The 25,207-nt window shown below is 34.1% G+C and overlaps 1 protein-coding gene across 2 annotated transcripts in view; it reads left to right on the top strand.

The window, feature by feature from the left end:
* The first annotated feature begins 421 nt into the window (after nt 1-421).
* LOC113232360 overlaps nt 422-25,207 on the top strand; it is a 46,946-nt gene continuing 22,160 nt past the window's right edge. For both annotated transcript variants that reach the window (XM_026467039.1, XM_026467038.1), the window contains exons 1-2: nt 422-926; nt 20,644-20,748. In XM_026467039.1, the coding sequence (XP_026322824.1) occupies nt 437-926; nt 20,644-20,748 (595 nt within the window). In that variant the 5' untranslated portion in view covers nt 422-436. The remainder of the gene's footprint in view (nt 927-20,643; nt 20,749-25,207) is intronic.

The following is a 25,207-nucleotide window of genomic DNA, read 5'->3' on the forward strand; positions in this document are numbered from 1 at the left end:
TTCTGTTGCGTTTACATATCACGAGACGTAATTAACTTCTATCGGCAAAATAAACCTTGTCTGTCTGTAATAAGATGTCGTTTCCTTCCTTTTCTGCGACTAATGCAAATGCTTAGCGTGCGCATATGTAAATACTCTTATTTTCAAATACTGTTCGTGCAAACTGCACATTTGAAAGTAAATATCATTTTACCAAACCTATCAACCAAACCGTAAACGTGCGTGACGCGAAGCAAATTTTTTCCTGAGTTAATTTGCAAATAAAATTTACAAAATTGCACCGTATTATAGACTCTGGACGGAAAATAGTCGCTTGCAACTCAAATAGTACAAAAAGCAAATGGCAAATAAAATAGAACATACTTGGACATACACACGTAGAAGTGAGGAAAAAAATATTGCACACAAAGGTAGGCGGAATCAGTGCAGCGTGACAATGGATAAAAATCATCCACAGTGCATACAGGGACCCATTGACGGACTAGCCACCGATGAAGGTGGTTCGGAACCTGAAGGCGTGACCTACAAATGGATTGGTGACAAACGTAGAGTGTTTAGTGTTTGTGCTAAAGACATAGTGTTCAAAATGGCTGCTACGGCATTTTTGATCGCTGCGGCACTACTGGGACATGCTAGAGCGGATGTAATAGACTTGAAATGTAGTGACAATGCAACGTGTATAGAAGATATGGCGAAAGATTTTGTGAGAAGTATAAGGCAGCAGAAGACTATGAGAATTTTCGACGTGCTAACGATAGAACCCATCGGTACGAGGCAGGCCAGATCGAATGAGGGTCTGCTCTCGAGGCTTCTTAGCAACAACGCTTTCAGTTTGGACTGGAATGATTACACCTTCAGGATATGGAAAGCGCAGGATAGGCAAGATGCGTTGGACTTAGAAGTGTTTGAAGGCAGAACTGCTAAAGGTAAATTATTAATTATTATAAATTGAATGTATAAATAAATTGGCATTTCAGTGTAAAGCTTTTTGGTAATTTCAGATATGAAACCGTTTAATTTTCATGCATTCTTTACCGACAAATTTGTGATATAATTTATAAATAACAAGAATTGTATTAAGTATTAAAATAGGCTAAAATTCTAATTTGCCCTTTGCCATCATAACAAACAGTGTAAGAAACGTTATTTCTAACAAAATTGAAAATTATCGATAAGCTTATTCACAATCTTAGTTCTAGAATAAACAAGCAATTGATTTAAATAACAGCGTCTACGTCAAGTTAATTAGTGCTCACTCATTATACACAAATGACTAAATGAGCTTGTTCAAGTGTGACAAATTTGATCCGACTTTCATACGGACATTCTTGGCTAATACTAGGAAGTAGGTTATCACGAAAACGAATAGAATTTTAAGACAGTTATCTGTCTGATAATCTGTTGTGTAAATACGGGCATTGTGGACAGGCCAGTGATTTGAAACTAGTCAGTGAAACCATAATAAATATTGCAATATTTTGATTGTACTTTTTATGATAGCAAGTGACGGGACGAATAAGTTGTGCGTTTGACGATAGAGTGACAACTCAGAGCTCTAAATCGCAAATATCTGAGGGGACTGCCAATGCGTCCGTCATCATGAGAGATACGTTGACAAGTCCCATGTGCCTATAATTTCAACAGTAACCTAAAACTGGAACGCAGTAATGCTCATATTACCGTTTGGCAGCTGAAATAGGTGAGGTGGCAGTCATTCCCTGGACGAACGCTTTCACATTCTACTGCTGTTTAAGGATAAGTACAGTAGTTGAAGATAAAACTTTCACTTTATCGAAGCACAGTAAGCGAAGCGTACCTAGCAGCCTCTCAAATCGCACAATCTATGAAATGGCAATATATACAGATAATTCAGGAAAAATGTTGTCATGTTAAGTCTACGGGAAAAATATTGAATTGTGTAGTTTTGAGGACGCAGAACCACAAAAGAAGATAATTGTAACTTTTTTATAAGAAAACACTGACCTCAAGAGTTCATGGAATTACATCTATTTGCCAAGTTTTATTGAAATCGGTTACCGGAAAAAGCGCGAAACCATATTTATACCTTAGTTTGCAACCCTTAAATGAGGAATATTTACTTCAAATTTAAATGGGACTAATACTGAGGTACCCTCTTTCCAACAAAACAAGAATCATCGAAATCGGTTCACAAATACCGCGTTATCGCGTAAAATACAAAGTTTTGTAGTCGTTTAACAATAAGAAAAACAGCGCTTCATTTATAATTTAAGGAATGCTTTCAATTATTATAAGAATAGATAGCGTGTTTATTTTCCTGTATGTACGACCCTTTGAATTCCTCTAAATAAATAAATACTATATAATAATTCCTAGTATAAGGATAATAGTTTCCAAACAACATAATATTATTCAAATAAATCAGACCTAAACCAACTTAGGTAAGATCGTTATCTAAATTGTTTCTACCAGGAGTTAAGCAAGGAGCCTTCCGCATAAAACTCAGAGTGCTATACGTTAAACTACCTTTATTGTGACAAAAACAATAGTCAATCAAAAATCATTTAATGGTAAAAAATGAAAAGAATGCGCTCCACATTTCTTTTGATGTCATGTCGGTATGTACTAATTAGCACAAGCGAGCCATTAAATTATTTTTCCGACTTTCATCTTGGAAATTTCACATTTCTTTTTTGCCAACTACTGGAACTATTATAGTGACGGTACGGGGCATGATTTCGAACATGATCTGGCACAATGATCATATGACGTTTGGTCAAGTAACTATGAACAACACCAAACAAATTCTGGTACAGACTTCATCACATTAACTTGATACTTTGAACTTTTGGTTTTTATTGTAAGCATCATTGAATTTAAATCTCGTGGGTCGAGATTGTTTTCTCTGTACTAAAACAATAGACATTTTAAGACCTTGATTACCATGGAGAATGTGCGACGGAATTGCATGAAACAATTTTGCCATACCTTCTCTTCGGGAAACCAGGTAATGGCTGGCGTTCCATCCCTAAGCTATGGATTTGCACGAGTAATTACGCTTCCATAATACAAGGCTTACGGCTCTGAAGATGTATTTCTTGCTTGCAAACTTATTTCCCGAACGCTATAACTTGGTCCTTTTCAAGGAAAGAGTGAATAGGGATTATGTAAGTGTGCGTGTTCCTAACCAATCGTCACTTTCCACCACGAGAGATGGAGGTCAATAGTGCACTTATTTTTTGTCATTAAAGATCCATTAAACGACTGTTATTCTTAGTATGGTATATTTTTTATTCTTCTTCTGATGTTTCAGAGTGATTTCACGCTTCATGAGCCGTTTCATGGATCGAAACGCATTTTTAGAAGGATTAACCCTTCTTTTGTCCAGGAAGTACAGGCACCATACCTAATTTTGCCATCAAGAAGTTATAAGAGCATCTACGTTTTGGTTTCAAGAGTAAGGGTACAGGTGAAACTACAGGCAAATGGGACTTGTCAACTTTATATTCATTAGATCTTTGTGATTAAAGCTCTGAGGGGCATTGCAACTGTTATGTACAGGCATATCGATAAAAAATATATCATCTTGTGACCTTTGAGGGTGGAACTGTTCCAAATTATCAAAAGAATAAAATTCAAAGAATCTGAAAATGATAATCGTTAAGATATTTCTTTACTAATTAGGTAGTATCATTTTCATTCAGGGTGAAGAAAACCATCGACATGAAACATGTATGTCCGAAAAAATAAAAAAATCCTAGACCTCAACCCTCGTGAGCTCATCGTCGACGTAAATCCTCTCATTAGAAGAGACCCCCGCGCAGCAATGAGACTTATTGATTAATACAGCGAACCAAGACCATTGTAGTTCCATTCAGTGAGCGAGAGTGGCAGTAATCCTTATTATAAAGTTCCAAACTTAATTTTACCGATATTAGTAGAATGAAGAGAATCGAATGTGATCCCATGGAATTCGTGGTATGAATATAATTTTTTTGTTTTATTAAGTTACGACACCATCAGCGTCTCGAGAAATTAAAATTTTCATAGTCAATTCTTAAGGAAAATTTAGTTTGATCTAATATAATTCAATTGTTTGCAAACTATAATACACTCTTCACGTCATTGACACTGACAGCTCTGTGTTATTTAGCATAATAAAAATGTAATTTGATATCTTTAAAGATGTCATTTCATTTAGTTAAGAGTGGTTACACACGGCGATGCAAACGTGCGTTCGTGAAAGGCGCGATTGCATCGATGCAAACTCACGACAGCATCCCATATGTAACGATATAATAGCGCGTTTGTATCGATGCAGTCGCGCGCTTGCATCGTGTTTGCATCGCTGTTTAAAATTGCGCATGTGTAAAGGTACACGATTAGCGACTGCATCGGTGCTATAAGTCGCCGTGTGCCATCGCTCTAAAGGTACAAAGTTTTATCGAGTGTCGCCTTTGGACATCGTGCCCCTGAGGCTGGTAATGTCTTGCTTCGTTGTATTTCGTAGTGTCTAATTATGATTAACGATTTATCTTGTTCAACGAGAATTACACCAGACAAGAACGTTGCATATTCAGCGAGATGAATATAAATTGGATAAGTAACTTTATTAGGAAGAGCTTACTAGATGAGGGTCTGTTTACTGCTTATATAACGCATAATGTTATTAGTCGCTTGATAAATAGAATACTAATAAATACGTATTCAGTTTAGTTTCAACATTTTTTGGATATTTTTTGTAATGAAACGTTTCTATAGTTTTTTTAAATTAAAATTAATTGCGCATTTGTCCTCCATCTCACTTGATGGAAAGTGACGATGAGGTCGATGATGGAACATGCGCACTTAAATAATGCATATTCACTCTCGCCTTGTTTTCAAGGCCCAAGTTATATCGTTCACGGAACGAGTATAAAAACAGGGAAATACTCTCCATAGCCGTTCGTGGGAATCCTTGGAATAGTCACAACATAGTGGTAGAATCGCAGCCTACGTCCAGTCCCCCAATGACGGAAAGGCGGAATTAAATCGTGCAATTCCCTCGCACACTGTTAATGATAAATCTTTTAGAATACTGATAAGCAGGCAATTTTACGGCAGTGTTCTAGACTCTTCAGTTTCACCTCTACTAATTCCGAGTCACCTACAAGTCACCTATAACAACAAATAAACGTAATAAATGAAAAAAATAATTTAAGCATGCGTGTTGCAAATAAGTTGATTTCTATTTATTTTAAACATTCTACAGTAACAATAGCTAAGCTAATTTTGTGTTACCCCGTGTAAGCTTAAAACCTACTTAACAAGTGAAAATATGTTATAAAAACTTTCGCTTATCAGCAAACTATTTTTAATTGTTTATTTCTAGCTGAGAATTAAAATGAAGTGTATATGTATCCTGTCAATATATTCAGAAGTTGAAACTACATAATCTATAGTCTGTGTTTTTTGTAGACGGAGTAAAATGACATCCTCAAGCGTCTTGGCGCGCTTTTCAACTAATCTGAATGTACAATAATAATAATAAGCATTTATGTTAGACATAACAAATCCACAGAATTACAATAATGTTAAATTAGAATTAAATGTTACACATAACTTCTTACATACAATAAATAGGTATACTTAATTATTAATCATTGAAATCCAATGCAGCATGGACTTGTCGCGACTGCGAGCTATAGCAGCTATAATGCTGTTAAAGAAGAAATTCTCTTTCTGTGTACAGCAGCAAACCCGCCCGTACGTGTTAACAAAAACATTTCAGATGCACTACCGTACCTTGGCAATTTAAACATAGCTAAATACATTATTATAATTAAAGGGGATGGCATTGTACGCTTGTTGGGTACAGTTAACGTACAGACGCCTTAAAGAGCATTATTTGACTTGATCTGAACAGCGTGCAAATCTCCGGGCCAACATAAATATATAAATACAGTCAATTATTACCTTAAACGCGATGTTGTAAAAAATTTAATAATGCTTTGTGTAATAAAATTAACCATGAAGAACTTAAGCCAGTAACAAAATTTTGTTCTTACTTAACAAGTCCATTTTTCGAGTGTACCAATTTTGACGAAAAAAGTTATTTACGAAGTCCAACCACAGAATTTTACTTTTTGTGTTCCGATGTAAAGAATACATTTTCGTCTTATATTTTTTAGTTACATCCATTCAGTTTGTAGTACCTGTAATGACATGTAATAAAACTTTCTTCGCGAATAAACTTTTCTTGTTTGCTACAAAGTTGTTCATAAGACAGTCTATTGTTGTACTTCATTGCTATGTTGTTATAATATAAAGACAAAAGGTGAAAAAAGGGGAAAAAAGCTGTATATGCGTAAAAAATTTTATCAATCATCTTTTACGACGTCGAAAAGAAGACGCTATTTTGCTGAACGGGAAGAGAATATTAAATTTCACATCATAGACAGACAGGTGACAGTCGCGAGACAGAAAAAATCTTGTGTTTAGAATAGAATATAAATAAAGTTTCAAAAGAAACAATAAAATTTAATAGAACAATTAAATTTCAATAACAAAATTTTACTTTCAACAAAATTCCAGAACTCTAGTATTCTATTATTGAAATTTTGTTAAGTACCCCTAAAACTTCAGGCGTAATAAATTTAATTTTTTTTAAATTTACCACGGTCACTTAGAAATTACATTTTTTATTACATTACATTTTTGTGATTTCTAAGTATAAAAGCTGAAGAACAAGGAAGTTTCCTCCAAAATCATATAAAATTGGCACACAGACGTATCGTTTTGCGTTCGCAATATAAAAACGCAACACTTGCTAAGTTTTGTTTAAAATGTCTCATCGAAATGGTCAAAAATAATTTATAACATCATATAAAGTCTGTAACTGCCTCAATGGCCGAACGGTTGCTGTACTGCTATGCCACGCAAACGTCTCAGGTTTGATTCCTTGACCGGGAGAATTATTCGTATGGCCTACATTTATTTCTTTCGTGAGTTTGGGTGTAATTTGTCATTGTCTGTGTATGTGTCCATTGTACGCACGATATAGGGTTTCTTTGGGCTATGAGTGTGTGCGGTTGCATATTATGTATTATACGGGTTTGAGAATAATTAAGGTAAATCTGAGTTGCACTAATGATTTTCTTTTGAGAAATTGAGTTAAAATTATTCGAATGACGATTATGATACAAATTGGCATTTTGGTTTTTATTAACTCAGTGCACATTATGTCGTGTTGTAAACATGATATAATAGTTGCAACACTACAATTCTATTTGTAAACAATCCTTATATTTTAAGGTAGTTTTTAAGGCCATTAGCAAATTCTAACTGTACATTTTTCAGTTAGGATTTTTCAAAAATTTAACATGTTATTCGTGAGTATAAAAAAAAATCTCCTAAAGGTCGACAATAACGGCGCAATCTAATAACAAGCACGAAAATAACTCATTGTATGCTATGGTCACACTACTTTCACACCAAATTTCATTCGTTTAATGGAATGGTTTTCAAACTCGAGTTGTTTTAGTGATTAGAGTAGAAAATTTTCAAAGAGCCTAAAAAATCATAACTTCTAAACTATTGATTTTCGTGGAACTAATTAATGTCTATTTTAAACGGGTTGTTACAATATTCTCTACCTAAATAATTTTTTTGGACCACTGTAAATAGGCCACATGTATTATTTACAATTTTAAAGTTGATATAGTTCCATCATACGGTTATAGCACAGAGCACATAAATACTAGTGGTTATAGTATTGTAGTTGCACGACATCCTAATATTATAAATACGGAAGTAACTCAGTGTATTATCACGCCTAAACCGCGTGAACCTAGGAAAAGGACATGTGCTTCTTTTGTCACAAAAATAAATGTTAAGAGTCTATACAACGTCAAATGGCTTTGGTTGATTCCGCATAACAGCGAAAATGTTGAATCAATCAAATTGGAAAAAATGTATAGTAAAATTGAGGATATACCCTGATTACTACATTGTGTGAAATCACGATTTTTAAAAATTGTCACGATCGAAAAAAAAAACAAACTTACCACGAAATTTCACAAGAAAACCGCTGAATACAATAGGTACTTTACATATACCAATGATTTTTTAAATATCCACAGAACTAAATAGACCACCTATAACGATATACATTTTTCAAAAGGCTTTAATTTTGTTTGTAAAAAATAAATTCTGAAATAAACCCAGAGTCCCTGCCACTCGACCCAAGGCAAAATGAACCGTATTAGTACGGGAATAGTTTGAATTCGAGTTGAGGTCATATGGACTCTTGAAGGGGGTGAAATAAAGGATGAAAGTTTGTACGGAGAACCAATCATTATCATCAAGTAAGAAGTCAGACGAAGTCGCAGGCACCAGCTAGTTGCTAATAAATCACATAAAATGTCGATAAAGTTTTCAATCTAATCAGAAATCAGGTTGTATGAATAATTCAATCAGCAACTATAAACGCTGCGCACACGCAACTGAAGGAACTAGGCTATAAAAATTAGTAATTGTAACGGTGAGATTAGAATTTGTATCCGGAAGGTAATTGTTAAAGAAAAAGTATTCATCATACATTTCTTTATGGTTCCTGGTTGTAAATAGGACCATTTTACGTTTTCACTCGCGGGTATATCGTAAGAAGTGTCTAAATATATCGTACATGCAATCAAATACTGTCGTAACTCAAAATTGTGGAATTGAGAAAACACGATTCAAATTAAAAAAAAAACAATTTATATATTCTCGTTTGTTAAAAAGACAATTAATTGATATGTACAAATAAAAATAATCCCGTTATTCGTAATAACATTAATTCAGTGTATTTTTTTATTTTCTGTCGTTTATCACAATTTTATCACAATTCTATAATTCTATATTAGTTATGACAGTTTTTGATGAAAACAAATTAAATGCTATATTGGTTCGTATAAACACCTATAACTATGAAGTTCAAGTAGGTGAGGCAAAGGAAAGTAACATTAACAGGCAAAGTAATATTAAACATTAAATGTGTCATACAAAAATTATGAGTCATAAAAAAGATGATCGAATATCTAGAGTAAAAGTAAACAGGGGAAAGGAGGACCATTTTTTTAAGTAAACGTAAGGCATTTTGTATGTTTTAAAAGGTATAAATAGTTACAATGATATTATATAATATTACAAATAGTACAGATGTAGTGAATAAACATGAACATCGGGAAAATTCGAAAAATACGAATGAACGCGTCGCTGTCATTAATCAGAATTTTTTTTGGTCAATGTTTAACATTATCAACATTTTTGACGTTATATTTGTACTATATTGGTAAAGCCACACATAATCATAGTAATTACGTCAAAAGTGCTTTTATCACATGGAAACCATAAAAATTATACCACGAACTTAATGAAATTATGTATTTATGGGAAATTATCGAAATGATTCTATTTTATTTTAATTATATTTTTCAATAAAAAAATATCATAATGTAAATATGTCTTTATATTACTCTTATAATTATTTCAGCGAGTTACGCCATCAATTGGCATACAATTATTAATAGCAAAGTATACAATGTTTGCTTGTAATGCGATATCATTCTTGTGTTTGTGGAACAAATTGACTAATATCAGGTCCATAAAGCTTTTCTTTAAAATAAATTATTTTACGACTGTAACAATAATGATAATAATTGTAACTTTATTATAAAAAAACCGACCTCAATAGTTCGTGGAATTACATTTATTTGCCAAGTTATTTGAAATCGGTTCCCGGAAAGTGCGCGAAACCGTATTCGCCCCCCAGTTTGCCATCCTTAGAGTTGAACATTTTCTTCAATTTTAATTGGGACTAATTCTGAGGTACCGTCTTTCCAACAGAAAAGCATCATCATCATCGAAATCGCTTCACGAATCGAAGCCTTACTTTCTCAAGCTCGAATCTTACGAGTATAAAGAGTGATTATTCAGGAGATGGCAATACTTTCTATTTGAAATTTCTAAAGAATAGGTAAAAGCCAGTGAGTAAATATGAAGGAAATGTGATGTGAAATTAGCCTGCAAAATTTATATACACTCGTACAATCCATTTTTCGCATTTCAGTAACTTTGTGTTTTAAGATACGAGTTTGACAAAGTAAGGCGGCGAAATGCGAGAAAGTCGCATTGAGAACCTCCTTGTTTTGAAGTCAATTAAAAGTAATAATAAATTTATTTAGAGAAAAATGTACATCATTAAGATGCTGAACTAAGGAATTTTGAGTGTGAAATGTATGTCTATTTAAATAAATGAAGCCACCACACTAGAATTAGGAAGTTTTTTTTGTAATGCCAATTGACGGGGCGAACAAGTCGTGAGGAAGAACAAATCTGAGGGGCAATGCCCCTCAGAAAACGTATGTCTCAGGGTGACAAAAGCAGTCTTTTGTCACCCTGAGACATAAGTTGAGAAGATCCATGTGCCTGTAATTTCACTAGCACCTTTACCCTTCAAACCCGGAATGCAGTAATGTTCACATTACTACCTGGTGGCATAAATAAGTGAGGTCTCAAGGAGCTCTAATGCTACTAAAGTCATGACATACAAGTATGTCGACAGGTAGCTGCTTATCCCTTAATAAAACCAATTAAAAAAAAAATAAACGTTTGCCAGAAGTCGACACAGAAAGAAAGTGTCCAGGTACGTCTGTTCATAAGAGTCTATACAATCTCAAATGCCTTTGGTTAATTCCGCATAACTGCGAAAGTGTTGAATCAATTGCTTTGGTAAAAATGTACAATAAACTTGAGGATATAAACTAATTGTTATATGGTGTGAAACCACGATTCCTAAAAATATTCGCGATAGAAAAAAAACACAAACTTACCTTGAAATTTTACAAAAATACCGACTTATTCAATAGTTACTTTATATATACCAATGATTTTTTTTTATATCAACTAAAATAAATAGAACACGTATACTATAATATGATATACATTTTTCAAATGGCTTTAACTTCGGTCGTAAATAAGAATAAATTCTGAACTAAAGCCAGTGTTCTTGCCGATCGACCCAAGCAAAATGAACCGTATTAGTACGGGAAAAATTTGAATTTGACCTACTATTTGTAATACTGTGGTAGTATCGAGATAGAAGCTGCCATTTACCTCTGGTTACATGCTCCATAGTGCGAAATATCGGGCAAATAAAAGGAAATCATACTGTGATAAGATTTAGAGAATTAGTGAGATCGTTTAGTGGATAATAATAATCTTAAAATCTATATCTACCAGAATCTCGTGATGACAAAATAAAAGAAGAATAATTCAATTTAACAGCAACCATATAATTTCCGTATTACGATTTGATTCGTAAAAATAACCGCACACTTTTTGTACTTTTAATTTTATTATAAATTCTTTATTTGTATTTCAGAAATTTAATGTAAGAAGGTTGTAGGTTACGTAAGAAACGTGATTAATAATTCATAGTATTCGCAAGTAACTCAAAGAGCGAACGCTATTGTAGATAATCCTTGTGGCGGCATGTACTCCTAACTTAATTTCTATAATGCGTGTATTGCACGCATGCATGCAGTCGAGAATTGAACTGCAAGCGTCGACTGCAGTGGTAAATGTATTGTAGCAAAAACTATCGTTAACGGTAACAGAAAACATCGTGGTGAAAACGTGTGAAGTCTATAACCCGCATTGGACCAATGTGACGGTCTGTGGTCAAAACCTGAGCCCATTATACAGTGTGATGTATAATGGGTTAATGATAATGATGATGAATAACACATGCAAATGCAATAGGTATAACAAATGTAATTAAAATAATCTGTTACCTATGTGGTGAAATTACAAGGACTCTACATAAATCTCAGGCCGCAAATTCGTGGTGCGTTCTGCGGCACGTTCAAGGTTTGGGCGGACATTGCACGCAAATTTGCCATTCCGCGTACCGCGTATACCCTCGTCATAAGATTGTTTCCCTTCTGTCGCCACCATTTAGAAGAAATAAACTAGGTCTAAACTCACCTATCTATTTAATACCTATATAACCTATATGTTTAATAATATTCCAGCTAAAGTTCTGATAAGTCGAACACCTTAAGTAATTTCAACTGTGCAAAAGAGAATTTCGTGTTTGTGTGTAAAAGAGAACTTTGTGCTCTATCTTTTGCTATTTAAAGCGGATATTTGACCATTTCTCACTTAGCCGCGTTTTAGTTTGTGGACGGCAATAGCCATAGTGGATATGTCCTCGGACTCGCTAACTGGTCTCCGTAGAGCAATAATTAACATGCAAACACCTTGTCTGTATCTATTATTATTGTTTTTAATTTTTTAATTTTAATTTATATTGTTATCGTTTATATGTTTATTTCTTATATATTTGTTATTGATTAGTTATTTATTTATTTGATTATAAACGAGCAGCTTTCGCTTGTATGTCTACTTCACACAGTGTTGAAATTTATATCGTTTGTTTTAGTTCACTTTTTTAGCACTAATTCATTCTTTCGTGGCCAGTTGTCGAGCTTGTTTTTGAAAACATTAACAGAGACAGCAGAAACAACATCTTCCGGTAGCATGTTCCAATTGTGCACCACTCTGTTGCTGAAAAAAATGTGTGCAGCAGGAGTTTTGGAAGGTGCACGAACTAGTTTGAGATGGTGGCCACGTGGCCATGGTTTTCATGGCATTGAAATATTAAAACTACGTTGATCGCTTAATGCAAGTTGTGTATCTGTCACTAGCAGTGCATCTTGTGAAAATTCTCTTATCTATGCAAATTGAACACGTAATTTGATGTAACAACTGTTGATCAACCAAATAATTTAAAAAATGTGTCTTGTGTTGGATACATCAACAATGTACGTGCAAACCATAAACGCCACACACCACACTTGCAAATTTGTAGTCTCAGGGTAACGGGTGCGGTGGTAATGCCCCTTAGGTATTGCAACTATTAAGGATAGGCTTGTCGCTTACCACCAGGCGCACAACTTGTTCGTCCCGTCACTCGGTATCGTAAAAAAGCTTAGTAGTAATTATGTGAAAAGTTGTACCCAACGTGCACACACAATATTCAATTTCCTTAATTTGTTACAAGATTCATGTAGACATATAAATCTTCGTAGGAAAACGTATATTAATAAAATACATATTTGGCAGAGTGAATCTATAGAAATAGCCATATTAATCAAGTTTTAGACACTCCTCGTAGCAAAAATTTATAGTCTGATAAAAATTTATGTCAGTATCATAAAGAATTACGTCCAATACGTTCTCTTTATGTTTTTTTATGTTTATGGTTGTCAACTCTACAGCAAGATCTAATAAAGCTCTCTGATCGCACGATCTGTGGTGATGAGTTGGCGTTCTAATCTATGTATATTACTACCGGATCCGGTAGCAGCGATTTGCTCGCAAATTGCACAGATCAGAGCGAACATATCACAGTGTTGGAAATCTCTATCTGTTGTTTCCTTTGCTCTTACAGAAGCTGTATCTGTTCACGGTGTTCTAAATTATATTCGTTTATTTAAGGCATATTGCAACAAAAATAATAGATAATAATAAAAAAATAGTAGGAGTAGAGCTACTTGTGAAAGAGTTCGTCGAAGGAAGTACAGCCACCTACCTATTCTTGTAATTGTCAGGGCTCCGTCACTCGGTCTAGGTTACGCAATAAGTGCCTACCGCTGAATGTATCGCCGACAGTGCAAGCGTTCAGACAAGTCTTTTATTTACATTACAATCCTTGTACAACTCCCACATTCGGTTCCGCACGACTGCAGACGGCGGGCAACGTTATTTTCACCTCTCTAAGCACTTGCTTAGGTTCACTTTTCTTCGTAGTGAGCTCATGCTTAAATTAGTCAGATTTGTAGGCTATTATAGCGTAGGTATTTTCAATTTTGTGTGAAAGTAATGTATCTGTTACGTAGTAACTATTAAGTAATCTGTGCCTTAGTGATGAACGTTTAAGGGCGGTTATACGCGTTTGTAATTATAACGGAGATAATCTGATGTTTATTCGCGCAAATTAAATAAAAATTTCCATTTCTAACGAAGAGAAAGTGGTTATCTAACATTACCGTCACTTATTCTCGCCATAATTTAGATGTAACTATTACAATACAAATATTAATTCTCGAATCATGCTCGTCTTGAACTTAATCTGTAAATCATTGCACAACTCAAAGTTAGAAATGATTTGAGCTATCTTATAGGAAGAATGAAACGAAATTTTGTTAATTCATACCATAATAAAGCTACATATTCACGATGTGAAATTTTATGACTCTGGCGAAGCATAAAAAAGTTTCAACAAATTTCGTTCGCAGAATCTATCTCACCTGAAAAGCGGTGATTTTGCAGATGTGTCCTTATTATACCTAAGGTGCGATTAACAATCAAAAATATCAGCGTTTGAAGTGGAATAATCGAAATAAAATCGTTGAATAGGTATATAATAAATGCTAGCCTGACTCCGCGGTAGCACTGACGGACTCCTGAGTATTTATAAACCGGCGACACTCCACAATGTTACAGGGTTGGATGCAGCTCCACACCTTTTTCATCTGATATCCGTCGGAAAAAATACTGCCAAATATATAATATGCGAACAAATAAAAAGACGCATAATGCGAATGAAGTTTCATACTTAGCATTGTCTTTTGATGTGGTCGTGTATTACTTATTTGACAGTAATTGTTTTGTACGGATATAGGAGTAGACTCCTAGGATATAATATTATTTTATTTTCAAGCCTATTAACACCAGTCCTAAGATAATTTATTACTAACACTACGGACAAAATTCCGAAATAAATGCTTTATTACTATTATTTATTAGAATAGTTACTCGTATAATGGTTAGGTCACACGTGATCCCGGCTTATTTATAATCTAAAATTTCCTTCGTAACAGCCAAAGATTTTGTTTTTACGATTTAGTGCGATAGTATGAGTTAACAAAAATATTTCACAGCATATCCACATTTTAACCATTATTGAGTACCACTTGTATATTTCATATTCTTGGTATAAACAAAGTCACGTAGTATCAATATATCAAAAGTGAATGAAACAAATTATGTTTAATGAATGAATGAATGAATACTTATTTGAAATGTTGTAACTATCCTATATGAGCATAAAAAAGTTATCGATTTATTTCCTTTCAAAGTTCGTGGAATTGCATCTATTTGCCAAGTTTTATAGGAATGAGTTACCAGAAAATACGCTAATCCGGATTTATCCCCTAGTTTGCCAGCCTTAGAAGTGGAATATTTTTTCCAAATTTGATTCTCCTCCTTTTTTTACAGTCGGTTAAAAAACATATATTTTCACTTTTGACGTATGCGAGACGTTTAACTAATTAGCGAATTTGCAAAAAACGAAAGATATTAGTAGGCGTAGAAAGTGTTTGAAACGGTTTCTGGTCACTGTAATGTGATTTAGATAAAATCTTTATATCTTCAACTTATACTGTTTCACTTTTCTGCATGTCTATCACAATAATAGAGTGCTCATTGTGCATGAAAGTAATCTTTGCATTTTGCAACACGTGACTAAAGATCAAATGTATTACCTAGATCGTTAGTAAATATTATAAATAAATTACACTCAACGCCCCGCCTAGCAGAATTAGATAGACAACCACAAATTCCATCCAAACTCGCGAGAGAAATAATCATAGGCCATAAAAACTCTGCGTAGCAGTCCAGGCACGGAGGCAGTTAAACTATATCTAGATAATATTGTTGACTCTTCCAAAATTTTTCAATAAAATGCCGTATTAATAAAACTGACTGATTTAATCATGTATCCATCCATCAATTTATACCTTAAAGTTGTATTTAATAAAATTCCTACCAACAAAATGTCCGTTAGATATACTAGTTCCTTATAAGTTTAAATCGAACTTTTGATTTTTAAATCCCTGCCTTTTAATTCCCGCCATTTTTAGTAAGTTAGAAAATATACGCAAAAAAATATTAGGACCAATCACAATAAAAGCGTCATCTATATGAGTAATTTTTTATGTTGTTTTTTTCTATCTAATTTCGGTGGCAATTTTAATTATTAAAATGTTCTAGAATATTCTCATGAAGTATTATTTAATATTCAGGTATGATATCCTCAAATATTATTTAATATTTCACGATAATGTAAACAAATACATAAATAATAAAAATTGCCACAAGAATTAGAATATTATATTCTAATTTCTAATTCAAAAAGATAGAATTATTTACAGAAAACTAACCAAAAAATTACCCATAATAGTAACGTTTTGGAAATCTAATATTATCAACTAATAAACTTTTAAATAAATATTTGCAATAAGCTTATAAACTTTATAATATTCTACAAAATAATTCATGAAAATATTTTTTTCTATTTAACCCTTATGCATTTCTGATGTTGTAAATCAAGTCTATGTTTTATTGATAAAAATGGAAGTAAATTCCTTTGCTACTTCGCGAACCCAGCGATGGTTACATCGTGCAAAATAGCTATTTTTTGTTATAAATATTTTTTCATGCACTTAATTTTCGCATCCTCCCTCTGCATAAAATTAATAAAATAAATAACACTTATTACACTTTTAATCTTTGCCACTTAAAGCTCTGAGTGTTACTGCATTTGCTATGGAAAGGCGTGTCGCGTATCACCAGGCGCACGACTTGTAAAGAACAATACGCAACAAACACCATCATCAAAAAAGAAGGAATTTACTTCAATTTTTATTAACTTTTTATTTATTTGGCAATGCTTATAAACTATTGTTACAGGATATTGCCTACTGCGATAGTAAGCTACATATTAAATATCTGCCTATAACTAAATTAATCTATGATTATATATTCATAACATATAAACGTATAAACATAATAAAGTTACCCTTGGGTGTTCACTCAAAGAACAATAGAATATGTCTAAGCTATTGACCACCAAACTGAGAATGCGGCGCGTGTGTCAACGACGACGCCTTGTTCAGCAGGTTGGTCCTCCCAAGCAGGCACAATTGAATTACCGGACATGATTTTTCGCATATTCGTTATTTAAGTGGACATCGTACTACGAAATTCCTAAGGGTGTCGTCACACCAATCAGTCTATAATCAGTCTATAATTGATAGATGGTAGAATGAGATGAGTCAACGTCGATCGACTGTTGAATGAATGTAGTAGACATTAAATAGATCTGCTCGATTTGTCATTGGATGATTATCAACCTTCATTCGATACATTTTAGAAGTTCTTATATAAGAGAACCCACTATATGAACTATTAAATCCATCATCCAATCCAACTTAAATCGACAGTTGCATGAGTGATCGGTCGATATTCGTCGATAGGCCAATGTTACAAAATCAACCTATCAATGTCGACCGATGGCATCGATTCGCTATCGCTTAGTTTGTGCGGTAACACCGTAACGGTGCCACAGCCTGAGACTTTCCTCTTAAACAAACAATCAATAAGCTTAAACCACTTGATCCCCCTTTTCTTTTTATAATATCAAGTGACTGAACAAACAAATCTTGCGCGATGGTAAGCTACATGTCTGTCCATAACAATTAATGTACCACTCAGAGCTTCAAATTGCAAAGATCTGGGCGCTACTGCGTCTGTCACCCTGAGACATACCTAGAAAAGTCCCATGTGCCTGTAATTTCACCAGCACCCCTTCAAAACCGGAATACACTAATGCTGACATTACTGCTTGGCGGCAGAAATAGAAAAGAGAAGGAACTCTACTGCTACTAATGGATATCACTAAAGCATATGCTAATTGTCAAGTGCTTTAGTGATATCCATACACGATATTAATGGGAAGTATCTTTCAGTACATTTCGAAAATTATATACAAATTGTAATGAAACTAACCAACAAATATTATTCAAGATAATTTCAATTATGTATGACGGCCTTGGTTTGGCCTTTAAGTATATTTTAATATTCAAAAAGCAGAATATTGTATTAAGTTCTAAAATTCTTTAGAACTTCTGACTGTTTCGGAGCTCTTTAACAAATTACATCCCACATGGCTGAAATTATATCGTAAATGTTAAAACCCACTTACAATATACTTGAAATGATAAAGATATCTCTCATTAATCTAAGAAGAAGCAAAATTAAATTTAATTACCTTTCCAAATGGTGCCTTTCACTTTGTGAAGAATACTTGAGTAGGCGTGATGAATGATTGTGTTGTATTATATACTTAATACAAATAGCTAATAAAGTGTTTGAGAAGATACGCGTACACGTTTCCATAAATATACTTCTAAATTCAGTGTAGGTGTTGATGTTGAGCTTTTAAGGCAATAATAAAGTAATCACAACAAAGGGATATCTCTTTAAATATCATTATCTATAAATATGCTAAAGGATGGAAGAGAGTGAAACTATTTTTCCGGATTTAAATCGCGTATATTTGTTTTTTCAAACAAACCGATGTTTCGGGCCCTTTACAGGTCCCATGGTCACGGTTGACTACCGTAAATATACGCGATTTAAATCCGGAAAAATAGTTTCATTTCCTATGTGTAACAATCGCGAAAACCTAAGAACTCGATGGAAGAGAGTATTAGAGAGAAGTAAGGTAGGATTTGTATTTATAAAAATGTAGTTTAGGTAACTTTTTTTATTTTCTCTTTATGATATCGAGTGATGGGACAAATAAGTCGTTCGTTTAGTGGTAAGTGATACACAGCCTTCAGAACTGGAATACAGTACTTAATGCTTTTCTATGGACCACCTTTGAAGTCTGAAATAAAGTTATTTTATCCCCTTTCCATCATCGGGGGACTAGACGTAGGCATGGATTCCACCCCTAAATTGTGGATATTCCAAAGGTTCGCACGAAGCGTTACGCTTCCACATGCTATGGAGTGGAATTCCCTGTCTGCAGACTTGTTCCCTGGATGTTATAACTTGGACCTTTTCAATACGAGAGTGAATAGGTATTATTTAGGTGTGCATGCTCCATCGTCGACCTCATCGTCACTTTCCATCAGCTGAGATGGAGGTCAAATGCGCACTTACATTTGTATTTGTATTTTTTTTAGTGCTTACATTATTGCTTGGTGGCAAAATAATTAAGGTGATAATACTTCCCTGGAAGAACTCTTTCACAAGGTGCTTTGCTGAAACTTATAGATCACTGTAACACACAATGTTTTATATGATTTTTCGTCCGAAAACACAGATAAAGCAACCACTGGTGCAAAAATCACGAAACAATATGCCAGATTATTGATGTAAAAAAAAAACGAAAACAAATTAAACTTAAATAATTTCGTGACGAAAATGGTTTTAACTAGCGAGTAGATCACTTTCGAATACTAAAAATTGTGTTTCTTTTATTTATAAGGACGAACATTACTAAATTAAAAAAAATCTCTGAAACTACTTACATTTGGCAGAACAAAGGTCTCCGTCGCTGAATATCATATTCGTAAAGTATCATGTTCGTAAAACATGATATTCGCAAAACATGTTTACAAAATATCATTTTCCCAAGATGCCACGTTCTCAAGATAATTACATTCTCAAAATACCATATTCGCTAAACACCACATTACCAAAATAATATATTTAAATATCTTACCTATTGTTTTTTTTGTTTTCACTTGTAATTATTCAATCATAGCTATTAAGTTTATCCGGGGGTGGAGACCTGGTTATCTGAGATACAGGTTCTCCTAGTTCAGGGACCAGCCTCCACAACCGATTATATTTTGATGTTATGTAAAGCATCTATTTTTATTTTTACAAGCACTGTTTGTGGAGAGAATAAATGATTTATTTATTTATTTATTATTACTTATCTTATAATATACCTACAAACTTTTCTACGCGTTTGGATTAATTCAAACTATATCATTATGATGGATGTCTCAAAATAGGGTCTCATAAAACACTGTGCGTGATACATTCTGTTGAGTTTTAAATTTAATTATTCTTATAAATAAATAAGTGTATAAAAAATGTTCTATATAATATGGATATACTTACGTAATTTGGCTTTTCAGTACCTTTCTAGAGAAATATGAGGTATTATCCTTAACCTACCCAGCCATACGTAGAACCGAAAACAAAACCGCTGAAACTTATCCCACATCCAAATTGGGTGCGAATGGCCGGGTTGTTTGTTCATAAAGGCTCCTTTAGTTCAATTATATAAGACATAAATAATTATATATCTTCGTGTGGATGAAGACTAAAGTAATTTATAGTACCATTCTAATTCGGCTAATAATTAATTTTTAGTGCATTAAGAAGGTTAATATCGCACTAAAACTTAACTAAGCTGTGTCGTTTATTCGCAACTAGAAGGCTTTGATTTTAATTAATAACACTTAGGTACTACGTCGCATTATGTATAGCTATGTAGTATCAGTAGAACTGCTTTGAGAAAGAAGAGTTCGTTGCGTTCCGGTTTTGAAAGGGTGCTGGTGAAATTACAGGCACATGGGACTTGTCAAAAGGTAGCGGGTGTAGTGAGAGTACCCCTTAGATCTTTGCGATTTAAATCTCTGAGTGACAATGCAACAGTTATGGACAAGCGTGTCGCTTTCCACCAGACGCACGACTTGTTATTCTCGTCTCTTGGTAACATAAAAAATGTTTCTTACAAATAATATAAAGTACTTTTATTTTATTTTTCAGATGTTTCGGAGGACATTCCGAAGAAATCGAAAAGCAAAGTTGGCAAGGAAGAAGAAGAGCCAGAAGAAGAGGACAAAATCAAGAAATCACCAAAAGGAATCAGAAGTAAGTTTAATTGTAATAACGATTTATTTTTTGCTCAATTATGCTACAATTACTGTCAGAACGAAAGAAACAGAAAAAAAATTCAAAACAAGCCCATCGATTTTGCGTGACTCCACTGGGTTCGTGGAGTTGCAAATGTACTTCCACTTTCATCAACAAGAATATCCGCAAAGTAACACCTGAATCTAATTATTAGATCTTGTGTTAAGATAAATTAATGTGTGATTTGTTATTGAGAGTTGATATAAGTTAATAGTTTTAGTAAACTTAAAGAACTCACAGTGCGCATTTTTCGTAAAAATTATACGGGACAACATATATATTTTTTAATTGGTTCCACACTGCGTGTTATGGGTAGCGTGCCAAAGAATGCATGGTATGAATTTCGTTGCTCTGGTGCTTGTAAGACAGGAAATTCTTTGATTTGAAACCAGGTAATTTTTATTTTAGTAACAGTAGAGCTCTTACGGAGGTACTGCATTACTGCGTTCCGGTTTTGAAGGGCATTAGGGTGCGGGCGCAATTACAGGCACATGGGAGTTGTGAACTTATGCCTCACGGGGCGGTGTGGAGGTACTCCTCAGATATTTGGGATTTAAAGTTTTGAGTGACATTGCAACTATCATCGACAGTGTCGCTGACCAAAAGGCACACGACTTGTTTCGTCCCATTGCTCGATATCGAAAAAAAAATCATATTATATCATAGCTCCATCCTTATATCACTAACTTACCACTCATTCGCACAAATCGCTTTGTTTCGTCGTTTCTGACGTAAAAGGAGTGGAATTTACTACCAGAAACTTTGTCTTTGGTAAACTGTAATTTTGGAGCTTTTCAGCACTTGCGTAAAATTACAAATTATCTTCAATATTAGTCGATATAGTTACAAGAATGAGAGGATGTAGGTTATATTTTTCTTTATCTAATGGAGCAATAAACGTGTTTGACGTAACTCCACTTATACTATTCTTCCATGAGGGGTGCGATTTGATGGGAAGGAAAGGAAAGGTAGATCCGGAAGCGCATGCACCATTGTTACCGAGGTGCCACCAAGGAAACATAGAAACGATCAACCTGGTACTCCTTAAAGATACAAATAAATAATGACGATTAGTCCCGCGGGTAGTTGACACGAACTTTTCTTAATCGGTTCTGGTTGTGTCCCTGTGGAGTACCCTAATTTAAGATATTGGCGTAAGCACAATATTATCATTATTAATTATCATTATTAATTATCATTATTGATTATCGTTATTAATTATCATTATTAATTAATGGAACATGAAGCGTGAATCTTAAATAATTATAATTTACTTATAAAAAATTCAACAAAATGAAGGAAAAATCTTAATCACCGATTTCATTTGAGACGAATAAATGTAATTTTAATTCCTTTTTGTTCTTTTGATGTAAATATTCCAGAAATTTCTTTTCAGCAATATAATGTTCCAGAAATAAAAATATGTAATAAGCATTCAGCCTAATCTGTGGCTGACATATTTTTTGCAAAACATTTTTAATAACTGTGCTTATGAATATTTTTCGGAAATTGTTGAAATTGCGTAAGAAAAAAGCTGTATAAGGATTTTTATTTACGTTTGAAATTACTAGAGAAAAGCCCTATTTGGTCATTTATAATTTATAGAGTAAAAATTTATAAAATTCGAGCACTGTTCATCGCGCTCAAGACAAAATACAAAGACAAACAAAGAACAAAAGTCTGCCTTATAGCTAAATAAGAGTATCTTACAGTAACATGCAGGTGGTGCAAAAAATATACAAAGAGTTATAAACCTTTGTCAAGAAATTTAATAAAATGCATTTTTCATACAATTTCTTAATCCATCTTGCTGTAACGCTTCCGTGCGTTTTGAAATACCTCAAGCAGTAGTAGCAGTAGATATCATGGGACTTGTCAACTTGTGTCCCAGGGTGACGGGCGTAGTAGCAGTGTCCCTCAAATCTTTGCTTTTTAAAGCTCTGAGTGGCACTGTAATTGTTGTGGACGGGCAGGAAAAAAAGAGATAAAACTTTAGGATAATGCTTTATTTCATTATTACGATGTACTTTTTTTCTCTTATTTTTGGTCATTCATCCATATATACTACAGCCAACAAAAGTTCACAAGATCCACATTCAAACTTTACGCAATTTCAAAGTAAAACCTTCACAACATGCGAGACAGACTACAATAAACAATATAATTTGCATAAACCTACTGCGCGGAGTGGCTTCCCTTGTAACGTAGCGCGATGAAACATAAAAATATTTCTTTAACCAATTGTTTAAGAATTTTGCCACATAAAGGCACAAAGTTTGCTTATATTTTGTGTGCAATGTATGAGACTTTACGGCACCATTGGAAACTTTTTGGAAGCGCAATTTTTTGGACTTGAACCCACGACCTGTGTGTTCAAGTCCAAACAACAAAAGTGCTACACCGTAGCATTATTGTTACCGAGTCGTCGAAATTCTCGCATGTGTTTTTGTTATAGATCTTTGTACTCCTTTTCTCCATTCGTTCCTGCTAGTGACAGATTCTATATTTTTCATTAATCTTCTCACCACAGCTGATACCTTTACATGTACCACGACTGTCGCAGATGTCGCTTTTCGATCAAATGCATTTAATGAGATTTTTGTCAAGAATAAATTTCTTGTTGTTCAATCTTTGTATTTTACAAAAATCTCAATAAAAGAAAACTATAACAAATTAGTAGTTAATGAAGCCCTCTCCAAAAAGAATAAGAATACGTATACCATAACCGCCACATTTATCAGGTTCTATTCGAGAATAGCATGAATTATCATCCTCAGCGGTTAACACTTCGTCTTCTTACCGTATCGATGACCCACTGTTCACGCGTACACCTTTAGTTTGTTATATATACACAATCTTATTTATTTTAATGCTATTTTTATAGAAAGCAGTGTTTTCAGTTAACATTCAGTTGATTTTCGGTATAATGTAATGAGAAAACAGGGTTAATTGGTTTTATTAATACTAGACAGCATTAGTAACGTTTATGAAATTTCTGAATCGCGCTAGTAAATTTTCCTAGGCTCAGAGGTTTTGTTAGTTTTGTCAACTTGGGTTAAAATACTTCAGCTCGCCTTTTTATCCGGTGGCGCACTCAAGGCTATCAGCGGCCAGTTGCATAGTGTCCTTAAAAAAATGTTGTACCAGGAAACAGCAGTGGACTGTACAGATTTTTAGGTGCCCATACATTAATAAACAATAAATAAAGAGTTAAGGCAGGTATGACACGAAGTGAGATGGTGGAGAAGGGCCATCGTTTGAATTACATCACACAAACGATCCAGGGTCACACTCGTTCTCTGTCCGGCTCTGATCTGTCCGAACCAATTTGTTACGGGTGGCCGTACGCGCCTGGACGATTAGAGCAAAAAGAATTACGTAAATAATTGGCTCTGATCGGCCAGGTGGTGTCTGCGGCTCATTGATAGGCCCGGTACGATATGGAAGACACCGTATGGGTACATATATAAGTGAATTTTGTAATAATGTGTGATTCCAGTAAAAGCGTCTGCGCACTACGTCCGAATTTATGTACGAAATTTAATTTGAAATTTCGGTGAAGGAGAACATCGTGATAAGCCCTGCACGTCGAAAAAGGTTCACAACCCTCGGAAAATGTGTGAAGTCTCTAACTCACATTGGGCCAACGGCATGGCTGACTATGGCCTAAACCCTCGCATGGGAGACCCGTGTCCGACAATGGGATGTGTAAATGGGTTGATGATGATCAGTTAATATTACAAGTTATTTTAATATAAATTAGAGTCTAATTTGCTATACCCTGACAGGGTCCATGTGATATTATTATTTTCTTGTTAACAACTGTATTTATTCAATGGTTGCAATTAACGATATTCTTATAAACTTAGTTGATGTATTTGACGATACTGGCCTCGGAGGGTGATAATTTATTCTCGTCTAAAAAAGGCCCATATTATATTAGGAATCGAAACCACAGACAGAGAATTCCACTCCTTAGCAGACCGCATTAAGAAGGAAGAGTAGGATTAATTAACAGGTAAAGTTCGTAAGAGACGTGGAAACATGATTTGTTGGATTTTGAAGTCGTCGAAGAAAATGCATTTGTTTTAATAATACAAAGACAGGTGGGGCTACAGAGGCCCTCAATGTGCACATAGAGAAATTCGTTGAAACTGCTGACTGGATCTGTAGTTCAGTTGGTAAAAGTGATAGCCACGGTGAGACAACAAACACTGGTATGGTGTTTGTTTGATCTTTTTATCATTAATAATGACAAAACAATGGAGTATTTTCACAAAAAAAGTATGTCTTAATAGTAAAAATGTGATATTCAATAAAAATAAATAAATTAAGGACAGCTTTAAAGTAATTTTTATTAATAAGTTAAGAACCACTAAAATTAAGAATATTTTGGTAAAAAAAAGTCACAAACAAA

The sequence above is a fragment of the Hyposmocoma kahamanoa genome, unplaced genomic scaffold, assembly GCF_003589595.1.
Source record: "Hyposmocoma kahamanoa isolate Upper Pololo Valley unplaced genomic scaffold, ASM358959v1 76, whole genome shotgun sequence".
NCBI classification, from domain to species: domain Eukaryota; kingdom Metazoa; phylum Arthropoda; class Insecta; order Lepidoptera; family Cosmopterigidae; genus Hyposmocoma; species Hyposmocoma kahamanoa.